Here is a 25,845-nt window from a genome sequence, read left to right on the forward strand (position 1 = left end):
TTTATAGGCATATGAAATATAGAAATCCATGAAAAAGCACCCACAGACTAGTAGCTACCCAACATCATGGAGATACTCCTAGCTGAATCAAATTTGGAATAAAAAAAAAATTTCTGTGTATGTGATGGCTTCTGTTTGTGCTTTACCCTTTCTTTTTCTACCAGTTGAACCACCCATAGAAGTTCTTTAAAGATTTTTATCTATATATTTATTTATTAGAGAGAGAGAGAATAAGAGAGAGACAAGAGTAGTGGAAGGGGCAATGAGGGAGGGAGAGGGATAGGCAGACTCTGCACTGAGTGTGGAGTCCAACACAGGCCTGATCCTGTGACCTAGCCCAAACCTAGAGTCCATTACTTCACTGAATGAGCCGCCCAGGCACACCACCCCCATCCCCAGCCCCATAATAGTTCTTTAAATTACTCTAGTGCTATAGCATTTCTTTTCCTGTTAAAAACATTACCACTAGATTTGGTTTTTGAGAATTTTAAAACATTTTGGAAAGATGACTTAATAAAGGAGTTTTATACAAGGGCTGTAAGTCATCTGAAATGCTGTAAGCCATATTTATATACAATCAATCATTCAGTAATTAATTCTGCCAGCAGTGTACTCTAGTCTTCAGAAACAAGGGCATTCATCGGAATGGATAAAATTATTACTACTGACAATACTAAGTGTTGACAAGGACTGAGAGCAATTGGAATTTTACACAGTGTTGCCAGAATGTAGTCTGGTGTAGCCACTTTCAAAACTGCTCAGCAGTTTTTACCGAAGCTGAAAATCTGTGCAGTCTGATCCAGCAGTTCCACTTGTAGGTGTATATCCAACAGAAATCCATGCAGCAGAAGACAGCTGTAACAGTACTATTCATAATAGATCTAAATGGGAAACAACCTAAATGTTAATCGGCATTGGAATGGATACATAAATTATAGCATAATCCTATACCACACTGAAAATCAATGGAACTACTTCTACATGCAAGAATATGGTGAAATTCTCCCCAAAATAATGTGCTGTCAGACATAAAATAGTACATATTGTATAATTCTGTTTGTGTATAAAGTTCAGATGTAAGCACATTGATCTCTGGTGATAGAATTCAGCCTGGTGTTAATTTGAGCTGTGGTAGTGACTCGGAGAGGGCAAACTGCAGGTTCTGATTTATAGTTAATGATCATTAATTTCTCATTATAGATAGTGGTTATACAAGTGTGTTCACTTTTGAAAATTGAATTACACACTTTTCTATATTAATATATGTGCCATTTTATGTATTTTTGTTTTATTTCAATAAAAATTAACTTAAAAACAAAGGTATCCTGAATTGGAAAAAATGCAAAGTAAGGGCACCTGAATGGCTCAGTGGGTTGAGTGTCGGACTCTTAGTTTTGGCTCAGGTTGTGAGCCTGAGGTCAGTCGTGACACTTAGCCCAGAGTGGGGGAAGTCTGCTTGAAGAGTATCTCCCTCTACTCCTTCCCCCGACTCACATGAGCTCTCGCACTCACTCCCTCTCTCTCTCCCTAAAATAAATAAATCTTAAAATAAAATAAAATAAAATAAATCTTAAAAAAGTACAAACTATAATGTATTGGAATTAGACATTTTTCTTGGAGAAGACAAAAAAATCAGTTGGCTGGACATGTTCCCTGGCCAGATTCTTATTGTTGATATTACTACTTAATTAATTGAACTCTGAAACTCTTCTTCCTAAAACTTCAGTGTTTTAAATTTAAAATAGTATGTTCTACATTGACATTGAATCCAGTTGGGATATATAGTTAGACTGAGAGAGGTAAGATCTAAAATAATTTCTTTTCCATATCATACTTGTTTATTCTCAATAATCTATCTTTTATAAGCAAAGAAATAGAAGTATAATTTTTCATACTTTTATTTCATAAATTTTTTTTTCTTTAAATCTCTTTGTAAAGAATATAAAAGATTTGAAAGTCTAGCTAGCACTGTGCTCATTAGAATCAATGTCTGAATTCTCAAAACCCTGAATGAAATCTCATAATTGTATTGGTTTTATTTAATGGTTATCACTATTTAGCTTTTGAAGTCTTATCTCTCTCTCTTTTTAATTAATTAATTTATTTATTTTAGTTTTTTTTTAAATTTATTTATTTGACACAGAGAGAGAGATCACAAGTAGGCAGAGAGGCAGGCAGAGAGAGGGGGAAGTAGGCTCCCTGCTGAGCAGAGAGCCCGATGCGGGGCTCGATCCCAAGACCCTGAGATCATGACCTGAGCCGGAGGCAGAGGCTTAACCCACTGAGCCACCCAGGCACCCCTCTTTTTTTTTTTAATAAGTAATCTCTGTACCCCACGTGGGGCTTAAACTCACAACCCCCAAATTAACAGTGGCATGCTCTTCCAACTGAGCCAGCCAGGCTCTCCTATCTCATTTTTCATATGTCTATTCCAGGAAGTTAGACATACCATAAACAGCTATTTTAGTTTTGCAGTATTTAGTGTAGCCTACAAAAGAAATGAAATCTTTTTCCAAAACCCACTAGCTTTAGAGGTTAAAAACATGGCACTTTAAATTTATAGAAAGAATCATCTTAGCAAGTAGAATGATTTTCCTCTTAGCATGTAAATGACTTTAGCTTTGTAATTTTCCCGTGTCTTTCTTAGACATCAGTTGTTAAGAGATGCCTCCTTGAGGAATTTATAAATCACAAAATAAAGATGATTTCTATCAGGTTGTGTTTATTTTACTTTTTAAAAGATTTTATTGGGGCACCTGGGTGGCTCAGTTGTTAAGTGTCTGCCTTCGGCTCTGGTCATGATCCCAGGGTCCTGGGATCAGGCTCCCTGCTCAGCAGGAAGTCTGCTTCTCCCTCTCCTACCACCCCTGCTTGTGTTCCCTCTCTCGCTGTGTCTCTCTCTGTCAAATAAACAAATAAAATCTTAAGAAAAATAATACAGTAAAAAATTTAAAAATTTTTATTTATTTGACAGAGAGAGAGAGAGTGCACAAGCAGGGGGAGTGGCAGGCAGAGAGAGAAGTAGGCTCCCCACTTAGCAAGGAGCCCAATGTGGGGCTGGATCCCAGGACCCTGGGAATATGACGTGAGCTGAAAGCAGACACTTAACCAATTGAGCCACCGAGGCGCCCCTGGAAAAATATTTAGAAGGAAAAATGATAGGACTTGGTTGTTGATTTTATAAGAAGGATAAAGGAGAGTAGGGAATTTAGAATGGTATCCAGGTTTCCCATTTGGATGGTGGGTACATGATTGTGCCATAAATTGAAATCAAGAACACAGGATGTTGTGGAGGGTAGTAGGAGATGAAATCTCAAATTCTCTTTGGTCCTATTTAGTTATAATGGCTCTGGGACATCCAAATAGAGATGTTCAGGAGGCAGTTGGATATATATACCAAAAGTGTAAGCAAATGATTCAGGGCTGGAGATGTAAAGTTAGGATTATATAGGCAGTAGTTAAAATCAGAGTAATTGAGCTCTCCCAAGAAGAGTCTGCAGAGCATGAGTCAAGGACAGAACCAGAAAATCTCCAATGTTTGATGATAAGTGGAGGAGGAAATGCCATAGAGAAGCAATGAAGAGTAGTTCATTGAAGGTAAACCAAGGACCACAAAGACTTTTAATAGTACAAAGCCCAGAAGGATGTACAGTTGATCCTTGAACAATGTAGCGGTTAGAGGAGCTCACCTTATGTTATATGCTATATTCTTACAGTAAAGTAAGCTAGAGAAAAGAAAGTGTTATTAAGAAAATCATAAGAGAAAATGTACTTACAGTACTGGGCTATATTTATTGAAAAAAATTCTCATATAAGCAGACCTGTGCAATTCAAATCTGTGTTGTTCAAAGGTCAGTTCTGTATGTCTTGCTTATGAGTAACTCCATGACCAGCACGTAAGTACTCAGTAAATATTAGCCGAATGAATGAATGAGTGAGTTGTCCATTATTCCAGATACGGAAGACATCAGGACTGAGACATATTCATTAAATTTGGTATTATGGGGGTCAGTGTAATTGTTATAAGAACGATTACAGATGATCAGAGACCAAGGAAGTGAGAGACTGTAGAAAAAGGTGTGGTACCAGAGAGGGTTACAGGGTAAAGGCAGGGATTTTTATTTATTTACGTGGTTTTTTTCTGTGATTGATAAAGGATTGAGCATGTTCAAAACTAAGATCACCAATTACACGGAGATGGAAAGGTCAAAGTGTAAGAAGCAGCTAATTGGGTGGCGCCTGGGTGGCTCAGTGGGTTAAAGCCTCTGCCTTCAGCTCAGGTCATGATCCCAGGGTCCTGGGATCGAGCCCCGCATCGGGCTCTCTGCTAGGCAGGGAGCCTGCTTCCCTTCCTCTCTCTCTGCCTGCCTGTCTGCCTACTTGTGATCTCTGTCAAATAAATAAATAAAATCTTTAAAAAAAAAAAAAAAAAAGAAGAAGCTAATTGATGGGATGAAGTCCGGAGAGATAGCAAAGGATGGAACCAAAAGCACAAGTAGAAGGATTGGCCTTGAAAGCCTCTTCTTTGGGGACTGGAGGAAATTAAACAAGAATGGAAAAAGATATAAACAGTTTTTTTTTTTAAATATTTTATTTATTTATTTGCCCGACAGAGATCACAAGTAGACAGGCAGGCAGGGTGGGGGTGGGGGAAGCAAGCTCCCCGCTGAGCAGAGAGCCTGATTCAGGGCTCCATCCCAGGATCCTGGGACCATGACCTGAGCCAAAGGCAGAGGCTTAACCCTCTGAGCCACCCAGGCGCCCCAATATAGACAGTTTTGTTGGTGGGGATGTGAAAGAAGGGTGACTGACATATTGGCAATTTCAATTTTCTGTTAGTAGGAGGTAAGCTATTTTGAAGAAGATAAAAGGGGTAATGTTGGGTCAAGGACTTGCAAATAGTGGAGGTTCAGAGCAATAATCCCAGAATAGAGAGGACAAAGTAAAAAGGTTATCAGGTCACAATGGAAACCCAGTTAAATAGTCTTAGGTTCCATGAGCTTGTGTTTATTGTGGTTCTTTCTAATCCAATATGTTTATATTTCATGGACCAAAACTATATGAATTAAAAAATAGTCATTTTTACTGCCAGAAAAGGAAATAGTAATGAACATCACATAAAATATGGTAACAAGATACGCAAGTGTTTACTCGGAAAATACTATAGTAGAAAGTGTTAATATTTATTTACCTTTAAAGATTTTATTTATTTGTCAGAGAGAGCGAGAATAAGCAAGGGGAGGAGCAGGCAGAGGGAGAAGCAGGCTCGCAGCAGGGAGCCCGATGTGGGACTCCATCCCAGGACCCTGGGATCATGACCTGAGCTGAAGGGAGATGCTTAACTGGCTGAGCCACCCAGGCATCCCAGAAAGTGTTAATATTTAACAATTAAAACATTTTAATTTGTATTACCATATTTTCTGAATAGTCACTGGTTTTCTTGTTAACTTTGTAACAATTTAATAGCTACTTGTTAAAAAGCAAAATGGATAATTTGCTTTACTCTTTCTGAATAAAATGAAAGATAATATTACCCTGTGAAAGGGTTTGAGTTCTTCTATAAAATTACCCTATAAATTCTCAATACTAATTGTGATAATTATATAATGAATTTAATAAGACATAGGACCTATATTATTAACTACTTTTTCATCAGTTTTGGAGATCTACAAATATCCCATTGATTTTAACAGAATAATATAGCTGGTTGTTTTGAGGTGTCATTAAGGCTTAGTTAGTATAAATCCTGCATTGCTCTGATTTTCGGTTACTTTAAATATTAGGGGATTATATATAAGACTAAATTCAGTCTTCTCTGCAAAATCGCTACTCTATAAACTTTTACCCTCATTTTCTAGAACCCGGAAATGGTTTCAATGATGGCTACACTCCCTGCTCAGCAGGGAGTCTGTTTTTCCCTCTCTCTCTGCCCCTCCCCCCATGTTCTCTCTCTCTCTCTCTCTTTCACAAATAAATACAATCTTTAAAAAAGGATAATAATTATTTTAAAAACGTAAGCATGTCACCTGGGATGCCTGGGTGGCTCAGTTGGTTAAGCATCTAACTCTTGTTTTCGGTCAGGTCATGATCTCAGGGTCCTGGGATGGAGCCCCATGTGGGGCTGTGGAGTCTGCTGGAGATTCTTTCTCTCCTTTTCCCTGTGTCCTTCCCCTGCTTGCTTGCTCTCCCTCATGTGAGCACCCCCTCTCTCTGTCTAAATAAATACATAAAATCTTAAAAAAAAAAAAAAAAGTAGGTAGGGGCGCCTGGGTGGCTCAGTGGGTTAAAGCCTCTGCCTTAGGTCAGATCATGATCTCAGGGTCCTGGGATCTGGCCGCATCCGGCTCTCTGCTCAGCAGGAAGCCTGCTTCTCCCACCCGCCCCCCACCCGCCTGCTTCTCTGCCTGCCTGTGATCTCTGTCTGTCAAAAAAATAAATAAATCTTAAAAAAAAAAAGTTAAGCATGTTACTATTGTTACTACTACAGATTTTAAGAACAGTTTCTTAGTATCAAGAATTCTTATCCTTGTCCTTCCCATAGTTTATTTGAATCGGAATCCAGGTAAGATCCATACACTGCAATAGGTTTGTAGCACTTGTATCTTTTAAGACCATAGTATTTTAATCTCTCTTTCTTTGTTTTTCTCTTCAATTTATTTGTTGAAGAAACCAGGTTGTTTATTCTATAGAAATTCTCAGTCTGGGTTTTGCTTATTGGACTGATCTAAGCAGATTTAGATCTGATTTTTTTTCCTTTTCTTTCCTCCCTCCCTCCCTTCCTTCCTTCCTTCCTTCTTTCCTAACTTTTTTTTTTTTTTTTTTGCAAGAATACTTGTTAGGTGGTTTTGTACACCCCAGAGTCCTTTTTTTCCCTTTTTTCATTTATTTATCTGATATATATATATATAGAGAGAGAGCACAAGTAGAGGGAGCAGCAGGCAGAGGGAGAGAGAAGCAGGCTTCCCACTGAGCAGGGAGCCCCATGCTGGGCTCCATCCCAGGACCCTGAGATCATGATGTGAGCTGAAAGCAGAGGCTTAACCCACTGAGCCACCCAGGCGCCCCACAGCTCAGTATTCTTAACTATATTTCCTGTTACACTGTATGGGAAAAGTAATAAAATTTTCAGTTAAAGTGTTTCTTACCTTAGGACTTAGAAAAAATATGTAGTTAGATATGCATAGAATAGATGTTGACTGTTTGACAACGGGTTGTCTGACTTGAATTCTTGGGGGTAAAACCCTGCATTCATGATGATGATGCAAAATCAAACGTTTGCTTGAAATCACAGAAGACCTTGAATTTTTCTGATAATTGCATTGATACTCAGTTAATTGTTAACTCTTATGAAACAATCAGGCTCATGGTAAACAGTGACACAGTAAAATGACCTGGTGCTTTTATTGTGGCTAAGTCAATTTTGCTCTATTTAGTATTGTTACATAATGTACACTTTTGGCCTTTGGTATATGATCTCAGATTTTTCTACAAAGGTGTTATTTGAGAGCAAGTCTAGACCTTTAAATTACAGTATAACTTTCTCCTTTAACAAAGGTAATTCTGTACTATTAGGTTATCTCATAAGACTGGTAAACTGTATATACAACTCTTTTTCTTTTTTCTTTTTAGCCAGGACTAAAAGAAGTGGTTGAATCCTGTCGAGGAAAAAATCTGTTTTTTTCTACCAATATTGATGATGCCATTAAAGAAGCTGATCTTGTATTTATTTCTGTAAGTATTTTCTTTGGCTGTGTGAGTTTTAACACATTCTTTTCTATATGGACGTTTCATTATATTTGGGTAGTCATCTGTCGTTACCAAGTCACATCATTACTTAGCATAGAGTTGTGCCATTGAATTTTGGTTGCCACTTTGTGCAACACTTCATTGTACCCCATAATCACCTGGTCAAATATATCACTGATCATTGAACAAATAAATTCGGAGACAGGTCTAGTCTGGGATCTAGAATTAAGATCCATCATAAGATCCGAATTAACGGCCATCAAGGACCTGGTTTGAGCTCATGTGGTAACAGTATACGTATTTCATCATTTCTTGTTTCAGACACTGCTTGGTGGGAAGTGAGGTAAAGAGAATCAGCTAAAGTATGTGTGCGAGTTTATAGCATCTCCTATCTAGATGAATTATGTTCTAGAAGTCATGTGATTTCTTGTTTTTTTAAGTTTTTTAAAAAGATTTCATTTTTAAGTGATCTCCATCCCTAACATGGGGCTCGAACTTGCGGCCCTATGATCAGGAGTCTCCTGCTCTGCTGAGCCAGCCAGCTGTGCCAGGAGAAGTCAGTTTAAATGAACTCTTTGCAGTTTGGCTTGTGTTGGGTTATAGGCTAGTCCACAGACACCTTTGGTAATATGGCTAACCTTGTTGGACCTTTGTAATAAAAAAATAGAGCCAATGCTTGGGAGTAAACTCTGATAATCTAATATTCAAACCAAGGTAACTTCTTGCTGTCCTCGTAGCCATTTGCTCAAATATTCTGTGTAATAGTATAATGATCACCAGTATGTGGTTGAACTAGGGTGTTTTATGACTCAAGACTTTTAGGGCCTTGAAGAATAAAGGGAAAGTCAGTGGCATGGGCTTTGACTGAGTCCCATGAACTAATGGAAAGAAATATCATAGGGCCCTAGAGGGTAAATGTTGTTGAATTGATTATGCATGTTGTTAATGATTATATGTTGTTGAATTAGGGGTTGTTTCTGACTGATGAGACAAAAGCATTACTATAAAGATGAGTTAAATCCAGAATAAAGTGGTAATGAAGCCAGTGGTGAAACCGTTATGAATTTAGTCTCCCTTTTGGCGTTCTTAATTACTTCAGAGAAATTGGTATAGCTTCTGTGACTCGCCTACCCATCCTCTACTTAAGCTTGGAGAAGTTTAAGAAGCAAGGCATAGAAAATGAGAAAAGATTTTGGGGTAGCTGGGTATTTGGAGAAAATCATGAAGTTATCTTAGTCCAACTTCTGGATAACCAGAGTCTGGAATGGGAGTAGGGGAATTTTCTGTTTAAAAAAAAAAAAAAATATATATATATATATATATATGTGTGTGTGTGTGTGTGTGTATATGTATATATGTAAATATATATTTTAAAGGACCTATTCTAAGGCAGTAGAGTCCACTTTAGGGTGGTCTGGCCAGACAGCTAATTTTATACTTGCCTCTCTGCGGATCTAGCCTGAGCTGCCCTGGATCTTTCTAAGCTATTACTTTGCATACCTCTTATGGTAATTTATTACTGTATAACTCACACCTACTTCTCTTTATTCTCTGGATCAGCTTTTTTGGATTTATTTGTGGTCTGCTTTTCATTATGGAAAATATCAAATTCATACAAGAGATGGAGACAATAATATAATGAAATCTATTTACCCATTCTCCACTGTCAGCAGTTACCATGGCTGATCTTGCTTCATTTACTACTTCTCTCCCTTTCCTCCTACCTCAGGCTAATTTTAGGCATATTCTAGGTAGGAATAGTTGTATATGAATCAGTGTGCAATTGTTCTCTTCAGAGCACCTGTATGAGGGGAAGCCGTCTGATCCTCTATCATTGTTAGCATGTTCCGCCTTATCCTGTTAGCAGTCTTGTGCTCTGGTGCTCTGTGCTCTGGTGAACGCTGACTTCCATGTCTAAGGCTTTTCCTAAGTCGTTCCATGCAAATAAACAACTTTTGTTCTCCAGATTTTCACACCTCAACACAGTCTTTGAGTTTTGATTTATTTCGGCTTGCTTCCTTTTTTTAGTCCCCCGTTAGGTTATAAGCTTGTCAAGAGACGAGAACTAGTACCACTAATTACTGGTTCAAAAACTCTTCTTGTGTAAGGGACACCTGGCTGATTCAGCGGTAGAGCATAAGACTCAGTCTTAGGGTCCTGAGTTCAAGTACCACGTTGGGCATGGAGCTTGCTTAAACACACACACACACCATACTCTCTCTGTCTCTCTCTTTCTCTTTAGAATTTTGGGCTTTCTGGAGTGCTTTGATTTTTACCAAAGCATTATAAAACCCACATGTTAGATTTTAGGGAGCATACTAGCCTCATTTTTTTTTTTTTAAAGATTTTATTCATCTATTTGACAGAGATCACAAGTAGGCAGAGAGGCAGGCAGAGAGAGAGGAGGAAGCAGGCTCTCCACTGAGCAGGGAGCCCGATTCGGGACTCGATCCCAGGACCCTGGGATCACGACCCGAGCCGAAGGCAGAGGCTCCAACCCACTGAGCCACCCAGGTGCCCCGTATCCTCATTTTCCAATGAGGTAGTTGAAACAAAGGCAGCTACACTTCTCCAAGGTTACATGGTACAGCTAAGCCGAAAGGAAATGCCTAGACTCTGGACTCATGATTTCTTTTTCTTTCTGTTTGATAGTTGTCTACATAGTATTGTGAGTCCTAACGATGCTAGATAATGTCTCGCTTTAATGCGCTAAGAAAGCATTTGTGAATGATACCGCAAATACTTTTGAAAAGCTATTGATATAGGTCTATTAGAAAGGAGGATAGAAAAGGTTTTAAATACCTAGATATATTGCATACAATAAAGAGGAAAGGAAACTTACATTTCATTTCAGCCTGTGAACTCCTCGGGAACAGGAACAGTCTCATTCATCTTTGTATCTCCAGGGCTTAGCTTGGAAGCTGCCTGCCTGGGTATCCGTCATTATACAGGATCTTCTCAACAAAAATGTGTTGAACGAGTTCCCCAGATGCTTCAGGCATCTGTCTGATGATTACATTATTAAAATGTATCTTTTCCATGAAACTAATAGGGGGTGAAATGAAAGCTAATGATAATAGCTTCCCGCTTAACTAGTTCACTGATGGCTCGAGGTTCATCTTGGAATCACTGAATCTCTCATGGATATTTTCATTCATAATCCCATGTGCTTTCATCAGGTGAACACTCCAACAAAAACCTACGGAATGGGGAAAGGTCGCGCGGCAGACCTGAAGTATATCGAGGCTTGTGCCAGACGCATTGTGCAAAACTCACACGGGTACAAAATTGTGACGGAGAAAAGCACAGTTCCAGTGCGAGCAGCAGAAAGTATTCGTCGAATATTTGATGCAAACACAAAACCCAACTTGAATTTACAGGTATAAACAAAGGCAGCCCTGGAACCTGATTCTTACATAAATATTGATGCCTTATAGTCGCTCCCGGTTATTCTAAGTTTGAAATTTGGCTTTGCGTTGGGATTCTAGGTGCTGTCCAACCCTGAGTTCTTGGCAGAAGGAACGGCCATCAAGGACCTGAAGAACCCGGACAGAGTGCTGATTGGAGGGGATGAAACCCCCGAGGGCCAGAGGGCCGTGCAGGCACTGTGTGCTGTGTACGAGCACTGGGTTCCCAGAGAAAAGATCCTCACCACCAATACTTGGTCTTCAGAACTTTCCAAACTGGTTGGTACACAGCGTTCAACCCTCCATGAAATACAAAGCTAAGGACTAATTTCTCTTAAGCCTAATAAGCCACACAGGTACTTTCTTGTCCATTGTGAAATAATTTTCACAAGGGAAATAAAATATCGCAGTATAAAATGTTCTAGAAAATTCTAAATTTTTTTTAAGGTTTTATTTATTTACTTGACACAGAGAGAGATCACAAGTAGGCAGAGAGGCAGGCAGAAAGAGAGGGGGAAGCAGGCTCCATGCTGAACAGGGAGCCCGATGTGGGGCTCGATCTCAGGACCCTGAGACCATGACCCAAGCCGAAGGCAGAGGCTTAACCCATTGAGCCACCCAGGTGCCTCAAATTCTAACTTTTTAATAAAACGTAACATAAGATGGAGTGTGCACTAAAAATAGTAGTTTTTAATGGGGCTCCTGGGTGCCTCAGTCGGTTGAGTGTCTGATTCTTGATTTCGGCTCAGGTCATGATCTCAGGTCATGGGATCCAGCCCTGAGTCAGGTTCTGTGCTCAATGGGGAGTTGACTTGAGAGTCTCTCTCTCCTGCTCTCTCTGCCTCCCCCACCCCTGCGCTGGCTTGCTCCCTCTCTCTTTCTCTCTCTCTCAAATAAATCTTTAAAAAGAAAATAGTTTTTAAAATCACTCTTTCTATTTTTAATCCCAATCTTAATCCTCTTTCTTCTCTAATTAAAATATTTTTCCTTGGGATGCCTGGATGGTTTGGTTGGTTAAGCATCTGCCTTCAGCTCAGGTCACGATCTCAGGGTCCTGGGATGAAGTCCTGTGTCCAGCTCCCTGCTCAGTGGATATCCTGCATCTCCCTGCTTGTGCTTGCTCTTTCTCTCTCTGACAAATAAATAAATAATCTTTAAAAAAAAAAACAAAAACAAAAACATATTTTCCTTTACCAACACATCCATAGCCTCCTCAAATTGAGCCCATTAGTAACTTCTCTATCTCCCTCAGTAATTATATCAACTCGATGAAATATAATCCTGACATAGAAAATTGCTATTTTAACTCATGGTACTTTTCCTTTCTTTTTTTCCCCCAAAGGCAGCAAATGCTTTTCTTGCCCAGAGGATCAGCAGCATTAACTCCATTAGTGCCCTCTGTGAAGCCACAGGGGCTGATGTAGAAGAAGTGGCAACAGCCATTGGAATGGACCAGAGAATTGGAAATAAGTTTCTGAAAGCCAGTGTTGGTAAATTGAAATGTTTCTGTACATAAAGGAGGTTCCTTTGGCTAGGTCTCTAACTTTAAGGACGTCTTTGCATAATTTAATGCACTTAGAGTAATGATTCCATGACATGTGTAGCCTTCAACCTGTCAAGAACTTGCCAAGTGAATCGATAATTAAACTTACATTATTTTAATAATTACTGATTGATTAGTAAGACAAGCATAGTTTGCCATTTTAGGGGGATTAATTAATATTTAGTTAGAACATTTAGGAAGAGTAAGTTGGGGAGACCACATAGGAAATAACTCAATACCTTACTGAAGTAAACAGGAAGAAAATTCCCTATCATTTGCTTTGCCTACTAATATATACTTTCGGAAATGGGGCCTTGATGAAATACAGCTGGTCCTCATTATTTGCCAGGCCTGTATGTGTGAATTATGCTACTTGCTGACACTTATTTGTAATCCCTAAATCAATGCTTATAGTGCTTTCATGGTCTTTTGTAGACACGGAGAGCAGCAAAAAAATTGAGTCACCAACACAGACCTTCCCAGCTGAAATTGTGTCAGGCAGCGCACTTGTTTTCTGGTTTCAGCTCCCATTCTATAAACAAGTGCTCTTTTTTAGTGATCTACTTCGTGCCCCATTTTTTACATTTTTTGTGCTTTTTGGTGGTGATTTCATTTTTCTTAAATGGCCCCCAGGCATATTGCATGCCATGCACTAGTGCTCACTAGTGTTCTGAAATGCCAGGAGCCTGTGATGTGTGCCCCTCAGACAAAATACCTGGGGTTAGAGCAGCTTTATTCAGGCATGAGTTCGAGTGCATCAAGATATATTAAATAAGGTGTCTTTAAGCACACAAAAATAAGAACAGGGGTGCCTGGCTGGCTCAATTGGTAGAACATGCAGTTCTTGTCCTCTGGGTCATGAGTTTGAGCCTCACATTGGGGGCAGAGATTATTTTAAAAAATAAAAAAGCAACACAAAACGATTATGTATCAACAAAACTAAAATACAACCTACTGAATGGGAGAAGATATTTGCTAATGACATATCCGATAAATAGTAACTAAAAAATATAAAGAAGGGCACCTGAGCGGCTCAGTGGGTTAAGCCTCTGCCTTCGGCTCAGGTCATGATCTCAGGGTCGTTGGATTGAGCCCCACATTAGGCTCTCTGCTCAGTGGGTAGCCTGCTTCCCCTTCTCTCTCTGTGCCTGCCTCTCTGCCTACTTGTGATCTCTCTTTCTCTGTCAAATAAATAAAATCTTTTTAAAAGGTAAATAAATAAAAAACATAAAGAACTTACATAACTCAACACCCAAAAAACGAAATAATCCAATAAAAAATGGATAGAGGGCGCCTGCCTGGCTCAGTTCGTAGAATATGCGACTCTAGATCTCAGGGTCATGAGTTCAAGTTGCATTCTGAGCATAGAACTTTAAAAAAGGGTGCAGGTAGAAGACATGAACAAACATTTCTCTGAAGAAGACATACAGATAGCCAACAGACACATGAAAACATCACTCAACATCAGGAAATACAAATCAAAACCACAATGAGATATCAAACCTCACACCTGTCAGAATGGTTAAAACCAACAACACAGGAAACCACAAGGTTGGTGAGGATGTGGAGAAAAAGGAACGCTCATGCTCTGTTGGTGGGGATGCAAACTGGTGCAGCCACTCTGGAAAACAGTATGGACGTTCCTCAAAAATTAAAAATAGAATTACCATATGGTCCAGTAACTCCACTACTGGGTTTTTACCCAAAGAATACAAAAACTCTGACTGGAAAAGATACGTGCACCCCTATGTTTGTTTTTATGAACATTATTTACAATAGGCAAGATAGGGAGGCAACCCAAGTGTCCTATGACAGGTGAATGGCTAAGGAAGACGGGGTATATATACACAATGGGCTATTACTCAGCCATAAAAAAGAATGAAACAATGCTATTTGCACCAACAGGAAGGGATCTAGAGAGAATAATGCTAGAGAAATAAGTCAGTCAGAAAAACAAATACCATGTGATTTCACTCATATATGGAATTTAAGAAACAAAACAAGAAAAGGAGAAAAGAGACAAACCAACAAACAGACTCTTAACTATAGAGAAAGTACTGTTGTTGCCAGAGGGGAAGTGGGTGGGGATGGGGGAAACAGGTGATGGGGATTAAAGACTTAGCCATAGCAATTTTATTACATATTGTCCTCCTGCTTTTGAGCTGCAAAGGCAGAATTATATAGTTGTGCTCACGAAGGCTAAAATATTTACAGTTTGTCCCATAAAAGTTTACCAGCCCTGTGCTAAAGTAAGAGATGTGGGGCAGTGATACTAGATGAATGAGAAATAAAATAGAAAATGTAGCCATAATAAAACATTAACTAGAAGATTATCTGGAAATTGTTTATAGAGTTTGTTTATTAGTCGCTTGAAGATTTCACACAATCTCCAAATCCACTAAATTTCCGACATCTGATTTTTATTATTCAAAATTTTAGGGGCGCCTGTGTGACTCTGTTGGTTAAGTGTCTGAGCTTTGATTTCCACTCAGGTCGTGATCTCGGGTTTATGAGATCCGCACTGGGCATGGAACCTGCTTAAGATTCTCTCTCTCCCTCTCCCTCTGACTCTCCCATCCTTCCCCTCTCTCTAAAAAAGAAAAAAGAGGGGCTCCTGGGTGGCTCAGTCGCTAAGCATCTGCCTTCAGCTCAGGTCATGATCCCAGGGTTCTGGGATCGAGCCCTGCATCAGGCTCCCTGCTCAGCGGGAAGCCTGCTCCTTTCTCTCCCACTTCCCCTGCTTGTGTTCCCTCTCTCACTGTGTCTCTCTCTGTCAAATGAATTTAAAAAAAGAAAAAAAGAAAAAAAATCTTGTCATAGGGCCATCTGGCTGGCAGAGTCAGTAGAGCATGTGACTCTTGATCTTGGGGTTGTAAGTTCGAGACCCATGTGGGGTCTCTAAGTTTAAGTTTACTTAGAAAAAAAATTCTAGCATAGGCCCTCAAATTTAGTATGACAGATTTGTCACATGATTCAGTCATGGTTCATAAATGAAAATATTGCCACTTTTTTCTTCAGGTTTTGGTGGAAGCTGCTTTCAGAAGGATGTTCTGAATTTGGTTTATCTCTGCGAGGCTCTGAATTTGCCTGAAGTAGCACGTTATTGGCAGCAGGTATTAATCTTTATAGCCAACACCTTTTGATTAACTTCTAATTAAAACATGTCACCCTTTGTCTGTAAAATGTTTTTGATAGGATTTATTTACTCCAGGAACTCATGTCTCATTCTTTTCATTTATGTTAGTTTTATTTATTAGTCTTCTGTGTTTTTGATTTGTCTTTTTTGCTAATGAACTCTGATGGAAATTTCTGGTAAACCATATTTCTTCTAGTTTTATAACAAGTTTTCTCCCAGAGTAAAGCAAGAACTATTATTCTTTTTGTGGGAGAAGGGGCAGAGGGAAAAGAGGCCTCAGCCTGGAGCCCGACGTGGGGCTTGATCTCATGACCCTGAGATCATGACCTGACCCAGTTTCAAAAGTCAGATGCTTTTTTTTTTTTTAAGATTTTATTTATTTATTTTGACAGAGACACAGTGAGAGAGGGAACACAAGTAGGGGGAGTGGGAGAGAGAGAAGCAGGCTTCCTGCTGAGCAGGGAGCCCGATGCGGGGGTTGATCCCAGAACCCTGGGATCATGACCTGAGCTGAAGGCAGACGCTTAACTATCGAACTTGCCACCCAGGAGCCCCTTCACATCTCTCTCTCTCTCTCTCTTTTTAATTTATCAGTGGTGGGGGATAGGGAACAACAGGAAAACTATTATTCTTAATTATAACTCTTTTTGGGCACCTTGGTGGCACAGTCAGTTAAGCATACAACTCTTGGTTTGGGATCGAGTCCCACCTCAGGCTCCACGTTCAGCATGGAGTCCGTTTGAGATTCTCTCCTCCATCGCCCCTTTCCCCGCACTCTCGCTCACTCTCTCTCTAAAATAGAAAAGTAAATCTTGTAAGAAATTATAACTCTTCTGGGGCACCTGGGTGGCTCAGTCAGTTGGGCAACTACCTTTGGCTCAGGTCATGATCCCAGGGTCATAGGATCAAACCTCACACGGGATTCCCTGCTCAGCAGGGTGTCTGCTTCTCCCTATGCCTCTACTCCTCCCCCTGCTTGTGTGCTCTCTCTCACTCACTCTTTCTCTCAAATAAATAAATAAAATCTTTAAAAATAAATAAATAAAAGAATATATTTTTTAAAATGGCAAAAATTATAACTATTTTAGATCTTAAAGACAGAAAATCAAAATAAAGGAAGAACCTGTATCATAATACTTTCTAGTGGTTTGTGTGTGTTGATACCACTTTTGTCCTTTTGAGATTCACAGAGCTGAAATTAGAGACCCTTCCCAAACTGAAAATAGAGTTAACATTAATTGAGTGCTTTCTCTGAACCAGGCATTTTTTTTTAGGTACTTTGCAAGTAGTATTTCATTTAGTCCTCGTCACTAACGTTATCCCCCATTTATAGGTGAGGAAACTGAGTCTTAGAGATGTTAAATAATTTGTCCAAGACACCAGCCAATATATGTATATATCTTCCCCAAAAGTTTTTCTGCAAGTTTATAGCTTTTTAGATTTCAGCAGTGGGTGAGAATATAGGAAAATGCACTTTTAAAGAAAAATATGTAATGTAACAGTTTCACTCAGTCCAGCAAGATGACTTTATCTTCCTGTTCACTGTGGCAAAAATGCAGATAAATGCTTGATTTTGGGGGTCTCATTTCCCAAGCTCTCAAATTTTGAGACAGCCCCTAAAAATCAGAGCCTTAAAAAAGTAAAAACCATCCTCTTTCCTTATATTCATCTGGTCATGAATATGAAGATTGTTTATAAACTCTTAGGCGAGTAAAGGATTGGGTGCCCAGAGACTTTTACACTTACAATAATATCTCTTTAAAAACTTTGCCAAGGGAGAGGGGCACCTGGGTGGCTCAGTTGGTTAAGCTTCTGACTCTTGATTTTGGCTCAGGTCATGATCTCAAGGTCATGAGATCGCATTGGGCCTGCTTAAGATTCTCTCTCTCCCCCCTTTCCCCCTCCCCCTCCCTGCACACACTCCCTCTCTCTCAAAAAACCAGCAACTTTGCCAAGGGTTAGTGGTATTTTGCTTCATCTAGAGGGCAGCTGTAACTCTGTGCATTGTTCAACTGTTCTCTGTCCACTTTCTACTCACTGGTGAGGGGTGACGGGTAAGCATAGGAGGGGATGTTTTGGGATTGGATTGGTTACAGCTTTGCTTCCATAGGGTTTGGAGAAGTTGACTAAGGAGAACACTTGTTTTCTATGTGCCTTTTTTAGGCTGTTCTTGCAGCTAGATCCCTAATGGGGTTGAAACTTAACTGTGTGCCCCATCTTTATATCTATTCTATCCCAAATGGGTGCATGGAAAGTTAAGCCAAATGAAAATTTTTATGATGGTTTTAAGTGGTGGGGTGCTAATTCTTTTTTTTTTTTTTTAATCAATAGATACTGAAGAGGTTGGTTAATCTTTGCCCCCTGTTACTATTCATACAGTAGTACTGTAAACTGTGAGCAGTGTATGGCGTAGGCCACTCCTCTTTTAACCACACTCATTATACAGGCAACATTGCATAACTGTATGTGTAATTTCAGGTTATAGATATGAATGACTACCAGAGAAGGAGGTTTGCTTCCCGGATTATAGACAGTTTGTTTAATACCGTAACTGATAAGAAGATAGCTATTTTGGGATTTGCATTCAAAAAGGACACCGGCGATACGAGGTACCAGTTCTTTAAAATATTTCAACCCCTTTGAGATTTTGATTTTTCATGGTGGATGTGTGTATGTGAAATATATGCATACATATTGAGTATGAAGAATAAAAATAAAGTGAACATCTGTATCCTCGCAAGAGATAGAATCTTTCCTCTGTAAGCTTCTAGATTATTAGAATATATGCCATTTCTAAGCTTAGAAACACTGATTTTTTTTTCCTTCAGAGAATCTTCTAGTATATATATCAGCAAATATTTGATGGATGAAGGTGCACATCTCCATATATATGATCCCAAAGTACCAAGGGAACAAATAGTTGTGGATCTTTCTCACCCAGGAGTTTCCCAGGATGACCAAGGTAAGGCTTTGAGTCTCATGAGTCACTTTGAGTACGGGCCCCAAAACCTGTTTGTTTTCTAGAAACCTTTGGTTGTTCTGTCGGTGTGTGTGTGTGTGTGTGTGTGTGTGTGTGTGTGTGTGTTTTAATGAAATACTGCGTTTAAAAAATGTTTTCATTCCAGTATAGTTAACCTATAGTATTACAGTATTATTTTCAGTATTATTACAGTATTTGTTTCTGGTTTACAATATACTGATTCAACAGTTCTGTACATTACTCAGTGCTCATCATGGTAAGTATTCTCTTTAAACCCCATCCCCTATTCACTCATCCCCCACTCGCCTCCCCTCTCATAACCTTAGTTTGTTCTCTATAGTTAAGTCTGTTTCTTGGGGCGCCTGGGTGGCTCAGTGGGTTAAGCCTCTGCCTTCAGCTCAGCTCCTGATCTCAGCCTCCTGGAATCAAACCCCCACATCTCGCTCTCTGCTCAGCAGGGAGCCTGCTTCGCACCACCCCCCGCCCCACCTACCTCTATGCCTACTTGTGATCTCTTTCTGTCTCTGCCAAGTAAATAAATAAAATCTTTTTTTAAAAAGGTCTGTTTCTTGGTTTGTCTCCCTTTCTCTCTTTTTTTTCCTTTGTTTGTTTGTTTTGTTTCTTAAATTCCACATGAGTGAAATCATATGGTACTTGTCTTTCTCTGACTGACTTATTTCACTTGGCATAATACGCTCTAGCTCCATCCATGTCATTGCAAATGGCAAGATTTCATTCTTTTTTATGGCTGAATAATATTCTATCGTGTGTGTGTGTGTGTGTGTGAGAGAGAGAGAGAGAGAGAGACATCTTCTTTATCCATTCATCTATTGTTAGACATTTGTGTTGCTTCCGTGGTTCTTCCATTTTTATCGTTGGTATGATAAATTAAACTCTTAGACATTGTTCCATCAACTTTGATTTGATGTGATCGTCAGTGGGTTAGTCTGATGGGTTTTCCAACATATTCTGAAGAGCCCCAGAGGTTCCGAGGAGATACTGCTAGGGCAAGGATCAGGTGCTCCAGGCACCCACCATTGCTCTCATTCTCATTTCAACCAGAAATGAGTGACCAAAGAGAGTCATTCCACTTCTGTCAGACCCTCAATCTGCCTGCAATTCTAGTATTAAAGTGCATAATTATAAATAACCCCTTTCTTATTGTCAGTTTCTTGTGGCTCTTGTTGTAGTGTCCCGGCTTGTGACCATTTCCAAGGATCCATACGAAGCATGTGATGGCGCCCATGCTGTGGTTATTTGCACAGAGTGGGACATGTTTAAGGTGAGGTGACAAAGGTCATATTAATGAAAATTTTAGAAGGATTCTGGAATCATTTGAGGTTGAGTATGTGTTTATGTATATGTTCTAATTTTTTTTTTTGCTTCTGTCTTCATAGGAACTGGATTATGAGCGCATTCATAAGAAAATGCTGAAGCCAGCCTTTATCTTTGATGGGCGGCGTGTCTTGGACGGGCTCCACAATGAGCTACAAACAATTGGCTTCCAGGTCATTATGATCCCAGATGGGTCTGGTTTTGTTTGCTTGATCATTTGCTTTTTTTTTTTTTTTTTAAGATTTTATTTATTTATTTGACAGAGAGACAGAGATCGAGATCACAAGTAGCAGGCAGAGGGGGTGGGGGGAAGCAGGCTCCCTGCTAAGCAGAGAACCCGATGTGGGGCTCGATACCAGGATCCTGAGATCATGACCTGAGCCAAAGGCAGAGGCTTAACCCACTGAGCCACCCAGGCGCCCCGGTCGTTTGCTTTTTAGTGTGTTTGAGTTTTAGAATTTTAATATTTCCTACTTTAGCAATAACATAACTTGGGGCAACATGTTAGTTCTCTGGGAAATCTCTATGTGATTTCTGTAATTACTTTATTCCCTCCTTGATTTGTGATCTAAAGATCACTTAGTATTTTTCTACCTTGCCTTACCTCATATAAAGATCAAATAAGAAAATATACAAACTTAAAATTTTTTCAGGAACCTGGGTAGCAAACTGCCTTTGGCTCAGGTCATGTTCCTGGGGTCCTGGGATCTAGTCCCGCACTGGGCTCCCTACTGAGCGGGGAGCCTGGTTCTCCCTCTCCCTCAGCCTGCCGCTCCCCCTGCTTGTGTTCTCTCTCTGTCAGATAAAAAATTAAAATCTTTGGGGCACCTGGGTGGCTCAGTTGTTAACCGTCTGCCTTCAGCTCTGGTAATGATCCGGGGTCCTGGGATCGAGCCCCGCATCGGGCTTCTTCTTGCTCAGTGGGGAGCCTGCTTTTCCACCCCCACTCCCTCTGTGTTTCTTCTCTCGCTGTGTCTGTCTCTGTCAAATAAATTAGATCTTTTTAAAAGAAAAGAAAAGAAAGAAAAAAAGAAAACCTTAAAAAAATTAAAATCTTTAAAAAAAAAAAGTTAATTTTTTTTCTCAGAGCCACCCCAGGCTGCTCTGTCAAACTGTCTGCAGCACACTGACCCCCTCAGAGGCCAGGTCTCTTATTCCTATATGAATGTTTTGAAAACTGCAAAATGGGGACACCTGGGTGGCTCAGTGGGTTAAGCCTCTGCCTTCAGCTCAGGTCATGATCCTGGGGTCCTGGGATCAAGACCAACATCGGGCTCCTTGCTCAGCAGGGAGCCTGCCTCTCCCTCTCCCTCTGCCTGCCGCTCCCCCTGATTGTGCTATCTGACAAATAAATTAATAAAATCTTAAAAAAAAAAAAGGCAAAACAAAACTGCAAGAGGCAGTATATCGTCTCATCTTGTACGGGATCCTGAACCATCTGAGTGCTCAGCACTGTCTCAGCACCTGAGAGGTCTGAGTGAAAAGTATGGGAGCTTCCATGGGACTGGCCCTTTTTAATTAATTCCAAGTTTGTCACTTAATTATGGAATGTTTAGAGAGCCGACAGTAACCCGAACAGTACATTCCATGTTGCATCAATTTCAATTTTCCCCGGGAGCCCCAAGAGTATTAATAAGAAGGAGGTACTTTCCATCTCCTCAGAGCAGCGTGTATGTGGGGGCGGGAGGCTTGAGGGGAGGTTGCAGAGGATGAAGAAATAGGCCAGGAGAGGGCAATCAGCAGAGTCCACGAGCAAAGCAGCGCCGGGCAGGGCTCAGAGCTGGCTGTGCGCATCTATCTGCTCAGTGCCGGCTGCCTCGGAGACACACCTACCAATTGGGCCTTATCTGCTGCTCAGAAGATCTGATCTGGTTCTCATGACCTGTCACTGACTTGTTGAAGATCCTTCCTACTTAGAATTCATTGCTCATTTCTCATTCATGAGGGATTCACTTGCAACCAGAAGCAGATGACATCCTTGTCTGTTAACACTCCACCAGAGACCCTGGGGATTCTTCTGTCCTGCCCCTCCTTAGTGAGTAACAACATGACTGCTTTTTCCAGTCATGGCTTAAACTGAAGCAATGTTATTTTTTAAAGATGACTTCCAAGGCACAGACACATTTTCTCTTCTACTTTTATGACTCATCTAAGGGAGAAGAGATATAAAGATAGATAAATAGATTTAATGTGAGTTTGAGTTCTTCTAAAAGTTAACTTCTTGTAGTAGGGATTTATTTATTTATTTATTTATTTATTTATTTTATTTTTTTATTTTTAAAGATTTTATTTATTTATTTGATAGAGAAAGACACAGCAAGAGACGGAACATAAAGTGGGAGAAGGAGAAGCAGTCTCCCCGCTGAGCAGGGAGCCCCAAGCGGGGTTCCTTCCCAGGACCCTGGGATCATGACCTGAGTGGAAGGCAGATGCTTAACAACTGAGCCACCCAGGCACCCCTGTAAGTTAGGGATTTTAAAAAATAGGAAAAAAATTAGGAATGCAATCACTAAATAAAGGGCATATATAAGTCATCGAGACAACTGATGAATACAAAGCAGAAGCCCTTTGAGTCAGAATTAAATATTAATTTTTAACTCAAAGGCACTTATGAAAATTGTATAGTATATTTTTTCTGGAGAGAGGAGCTAAAATTATGGTCATTGAAGAAGCAGTGCCTTTAAAAATAAGATGAATGATTTTGGATATGTGAGGAACAGTTTAAAATGTAATATGCAAAATAAAAATAGACTACCATTTATTTATTGAAGGCTGACTTGTCTGTCAGACACAGTGCTGAGCACTTTATCTGCTTTAATCCATACCACAACCTTTTGAAATGAGTGGTCGTAACACCATTTATAAATGAGGAAGAAAGACCTAGAGAGCCTGGGTAGATGCAATTATCAGTCAGGAATCCAGCTGGGGCCTTTCAGACTCTGAAGCCTGAATTCCTGAAATCTATGCTGTGACAGTTTATGCTAATTCCTTAGAATAAGGGAAGCAGACATGAGAAGAGAGTTTGAGAGAGAATGTGATTCCCCTGGAACCTGGTCTGTGAGTTGCTTTCATTCATGTGCTGAGACACTGGTGGCACGTGAGTCTGTCCTCTGTTTGAAGGCGTCTGGTGTCAGGAGTGGCAGGAGTAAGAGTCTCCAGACATGGCTAGGAAGAGTAGAGTGTAGACTGACTCTAGAAACATAAAAAACATGGAAGGAACCAAAGATCTTTCGTAGCAACCCAGACAACTTGAGACCCTCTTTTGCTTTTATTTTATTTTATTTTATTTATTTTTAAAGATTTATTTATTTATTTGTTTGTTTGTTTGTTTGTTTGATGGAGAGAGAGAGAGACCGTGAGAGAGGGAACACAAGCTGGAGGAGTGGGAAAGGGAGAAGCAGGCTTCTTGCCGAGCAGGGAGCCCGACGCAGGGCTAGATCCCAGGTCCCTGGAACCATGACCCAAGCCAAAGACAAACGCCCAACAACTGAGCCACCCAGGTGCCTCCCTCTTTTGCTTTTAAAAGGAAAAAAGAAGGGGCGCCTGGGTGGCTCAGTGGGTTAAAGCCTCTGCCTTCAGCTCAGGTCATGATCCCAGGGTCCTGGGATCGAGCCCCACATCGGGCTCTCTGCTCGGCGGGGAGCCTGCTTCCCCCTCTCTCTGCCTGCCTCTCTGCCTACTTGTGATCTCTGTCAAATAAATAAATAAAATCTTAAAAAAAAAAGGGAAAAAAGAATACTCCAGATTTTCTTTCTAAAGTCTTTTTTTCTCCTCTAGATTGAAACAATTGGGAAAAAAGTGTCTTCAAAGAGAATTCCATATGCTCCTTCTGGGGAAATTCCAAAGTTCAGTCTTCAGGATCCACCGAACAAGAAACCCAGAGTATAAACATTGCCATTTTTATTTGTAATTTTTTTGGTACTTTAGGATAGCAGATATCTACCTGATATTAAATGGTAAACGAACAAAGTGTTTTTAAGGAAATAAGCTATTTTTTTAATAATCAAATTTATATTAGCTGTATGGGAATTAGCGTATCTGGTATTATGAATCTAGAATATTTTTTACATATTTTTATAATGTTGTTACTTCAGCGATTGGATGAGTGGTAAATAATCATGTCAGTTTTAATGGTGTCAATTTTTGTAAAATAAAAATTAAACCTGAAACACTTTTTACTTTACAAAATGTCTATAGGCAGCACTTTTAATATCACATTATAAGGGAAAAGGCACTCTTTGGTTTTTCTGATCATTGGTTTATTTACTTGTCATTAAATATGTATTTTAAATGATGAGATTGCTGTCCTAAATACTGGGCTAAACCTGCTACTCTTTCAAAAAGTGTCCTGGAGACTTAGAGATTTCCAGCTTAACTGGGTAAGGCATTTGCCAAGCCGTTTCCTGTCTCTCTGAACCTGGAAGGAGGATGCAGTGGACAGAATGGGGCCTTGTGTGCTTTTCTTTTTTTTTTTTTCCCCCTTTGGATGTGCTCAAAATATTTTCCCTATGCTTCCATGTTACTAGTGACACTACAAGTTTGGTTTGGGTAATGTTCCTTTGCTCCTTTTGTTTTAAGGAGCTGTGTTGTTTTTTTTACCCCCAGAAGATCATCACTGCTCAATTCCAATCAATTCAAGTAAGACTGAACGGCAATTTTATTTTTAACATGAAGAGAATATCAGTATTGGTCTAGTTTATTCTTCACATCTCATTTTTTCTCACCGATCACTATTTTTTTAGTTCAAGAGCCAAAAATATTTGTTACCTCTATTTTGCATTTTTATTTCTATAGCTCGTTGAAGTTTCCCCTTTTTCTTTAAATAAGAAAACCAATATAATCTCATGTATGAACTTAAAGCAGTAGATTTTACAAATTCTGTATAGCATAACTCTAAAATGAGAATTTTTATATGTTTCCATGTGCTTTTTTCTTATGTCTCTTACTGACTTTTATTTTCTCTTGTCCTTTATCATTATTGAAATATGACAGATGTCCATCTGGTGCTTGTGCTTTGCTGAGAATGTACAAATCAAATGAACGATACAGTGTCATCCTTTAGGAATTTTGCAGCTCAGTAAGAATGCAGAGACAAATATACAGATGAGGACAGACATCTGTATCGATATCAAATACATAAATAAAATATTCTCTATCAACAATTGTGTGGGTGTATTTTTTGTCATAGTGCAAGTAACAAATGAGTCGTGACAGTCTGACATTAGACAGAAAAATATTACTCCTTTTTTTGAGAAAAGGGTATTACATCATTCAAATGAATTTAGCAAATAGATCACGTATTGGCAAACCAAAGCTCATGGGCCAAATCTGGTCAGCCACCTGTAAGCTAAGAATGGTTTTCACATGATTACATTTTAAATGGTTATGTAAGTCCCCAATTTTGCCCCTTGGCCTCAAAAGCCTAAAATATTTGCTATCTGGCTCTTTAAGAAAACGTTTGCAGATCAGAGTGGAAAAAAAAAAAAAAAAAACATCAGAAAGAGAAAAACATCAGAGTGATTGAACATAAAATGAATCCTTACTCAAAAGACCTTGAGGTGAGAATGAACTTATTAATTAGAATTTGCTTTACATTCCTGCTTGAAAATATTCTTGTATTCTGCTTAATAACCTTATATCCCGTTAAGGGGAATTATAACCCAAAGATTTCTTACGAAAGCAGATAGAATCAGACACT

The 25,845-nt window shown here is 39.6% G+C and overlaps 1 protein-coding gene across 4 annotated transcripts in view; it reads left to right on the plus strand.

The window, feature by feature from the left end:
- UGDH (UDP-glucose 6-dehydrogenase) overlaps positions 1 to 25,309 on the plus strand; it is a 35,348-nt gene extending 10,039 nt beyond the window's left edge. For 3 of the 4 annotated variants that reach the window (XM_032853106.1, XM_032853116.1, XM_032853096.1), the window contains exons 3-12: positions 7,630 to 7,731; positions 10,926 to 11,126; positions 11,235 to 11,432; positions 12,496 to 12,643; positions 15,715 to 15,809; positions 18,311 to 18,441; positions 18,661 to 18,794; positions 20,003 to 20,094; positions 20,210 to 20,320; positions 23,925 to 25,309. In XM_032853106.1, coding sequence (XP_032708997.1) covers positions 7,630 to 7,731; positions 10,926 to 11,126; positions 11,235 to 11,432; positions 12,496 to 12,643; positions 15,715 to 15,809; positions 18,311 to 18,441; positions 18,661 to 18,794; positions 20,003 to 20,094; positions 20,210 to 20,320; positions 23,925 to 24,035 — 1,323 coding nt within the window. In that variant the 3' untranslated portion in view covers positions 24,036 to 25,309. Of the gene's footprint in view, positions 1 to 7,629; positions 7,732 to 10,925; positions 11,127 to 11,234; positions 11,433 to 12,495; positions 12,644 to 15,714; positions 15,810 to 18,310; positions 18,442 to 18,660; positions 18,795 to 20,002; positions 20,095 to 20,209; positions 20,359 to 20,570; positions 20,744 to 23,924 lie in introns of those variants that run through there. The other variant, XM_032853124.1, reaches the window with a different exon arrangement.
- Positions 25,310 to 25,845: the final 536 nt, after the last annotated feature.

This window comes from Lontra canadensis, unplaced genomic scaffold (genome assembly GCF_010015895.1).
Source record: "Lontra canadensis isolate GAN:19392208 unplaced genomic scaffold, GSC_riverotter_1.0 scaffold1, whole genome shotgun sequence".
NCBI classification, from domain to species: Eukaryota; Metazoa; Chordata; class Mammalia; order Carnivora; family Mustelidae; genus Lontra; species Lontra canadensis.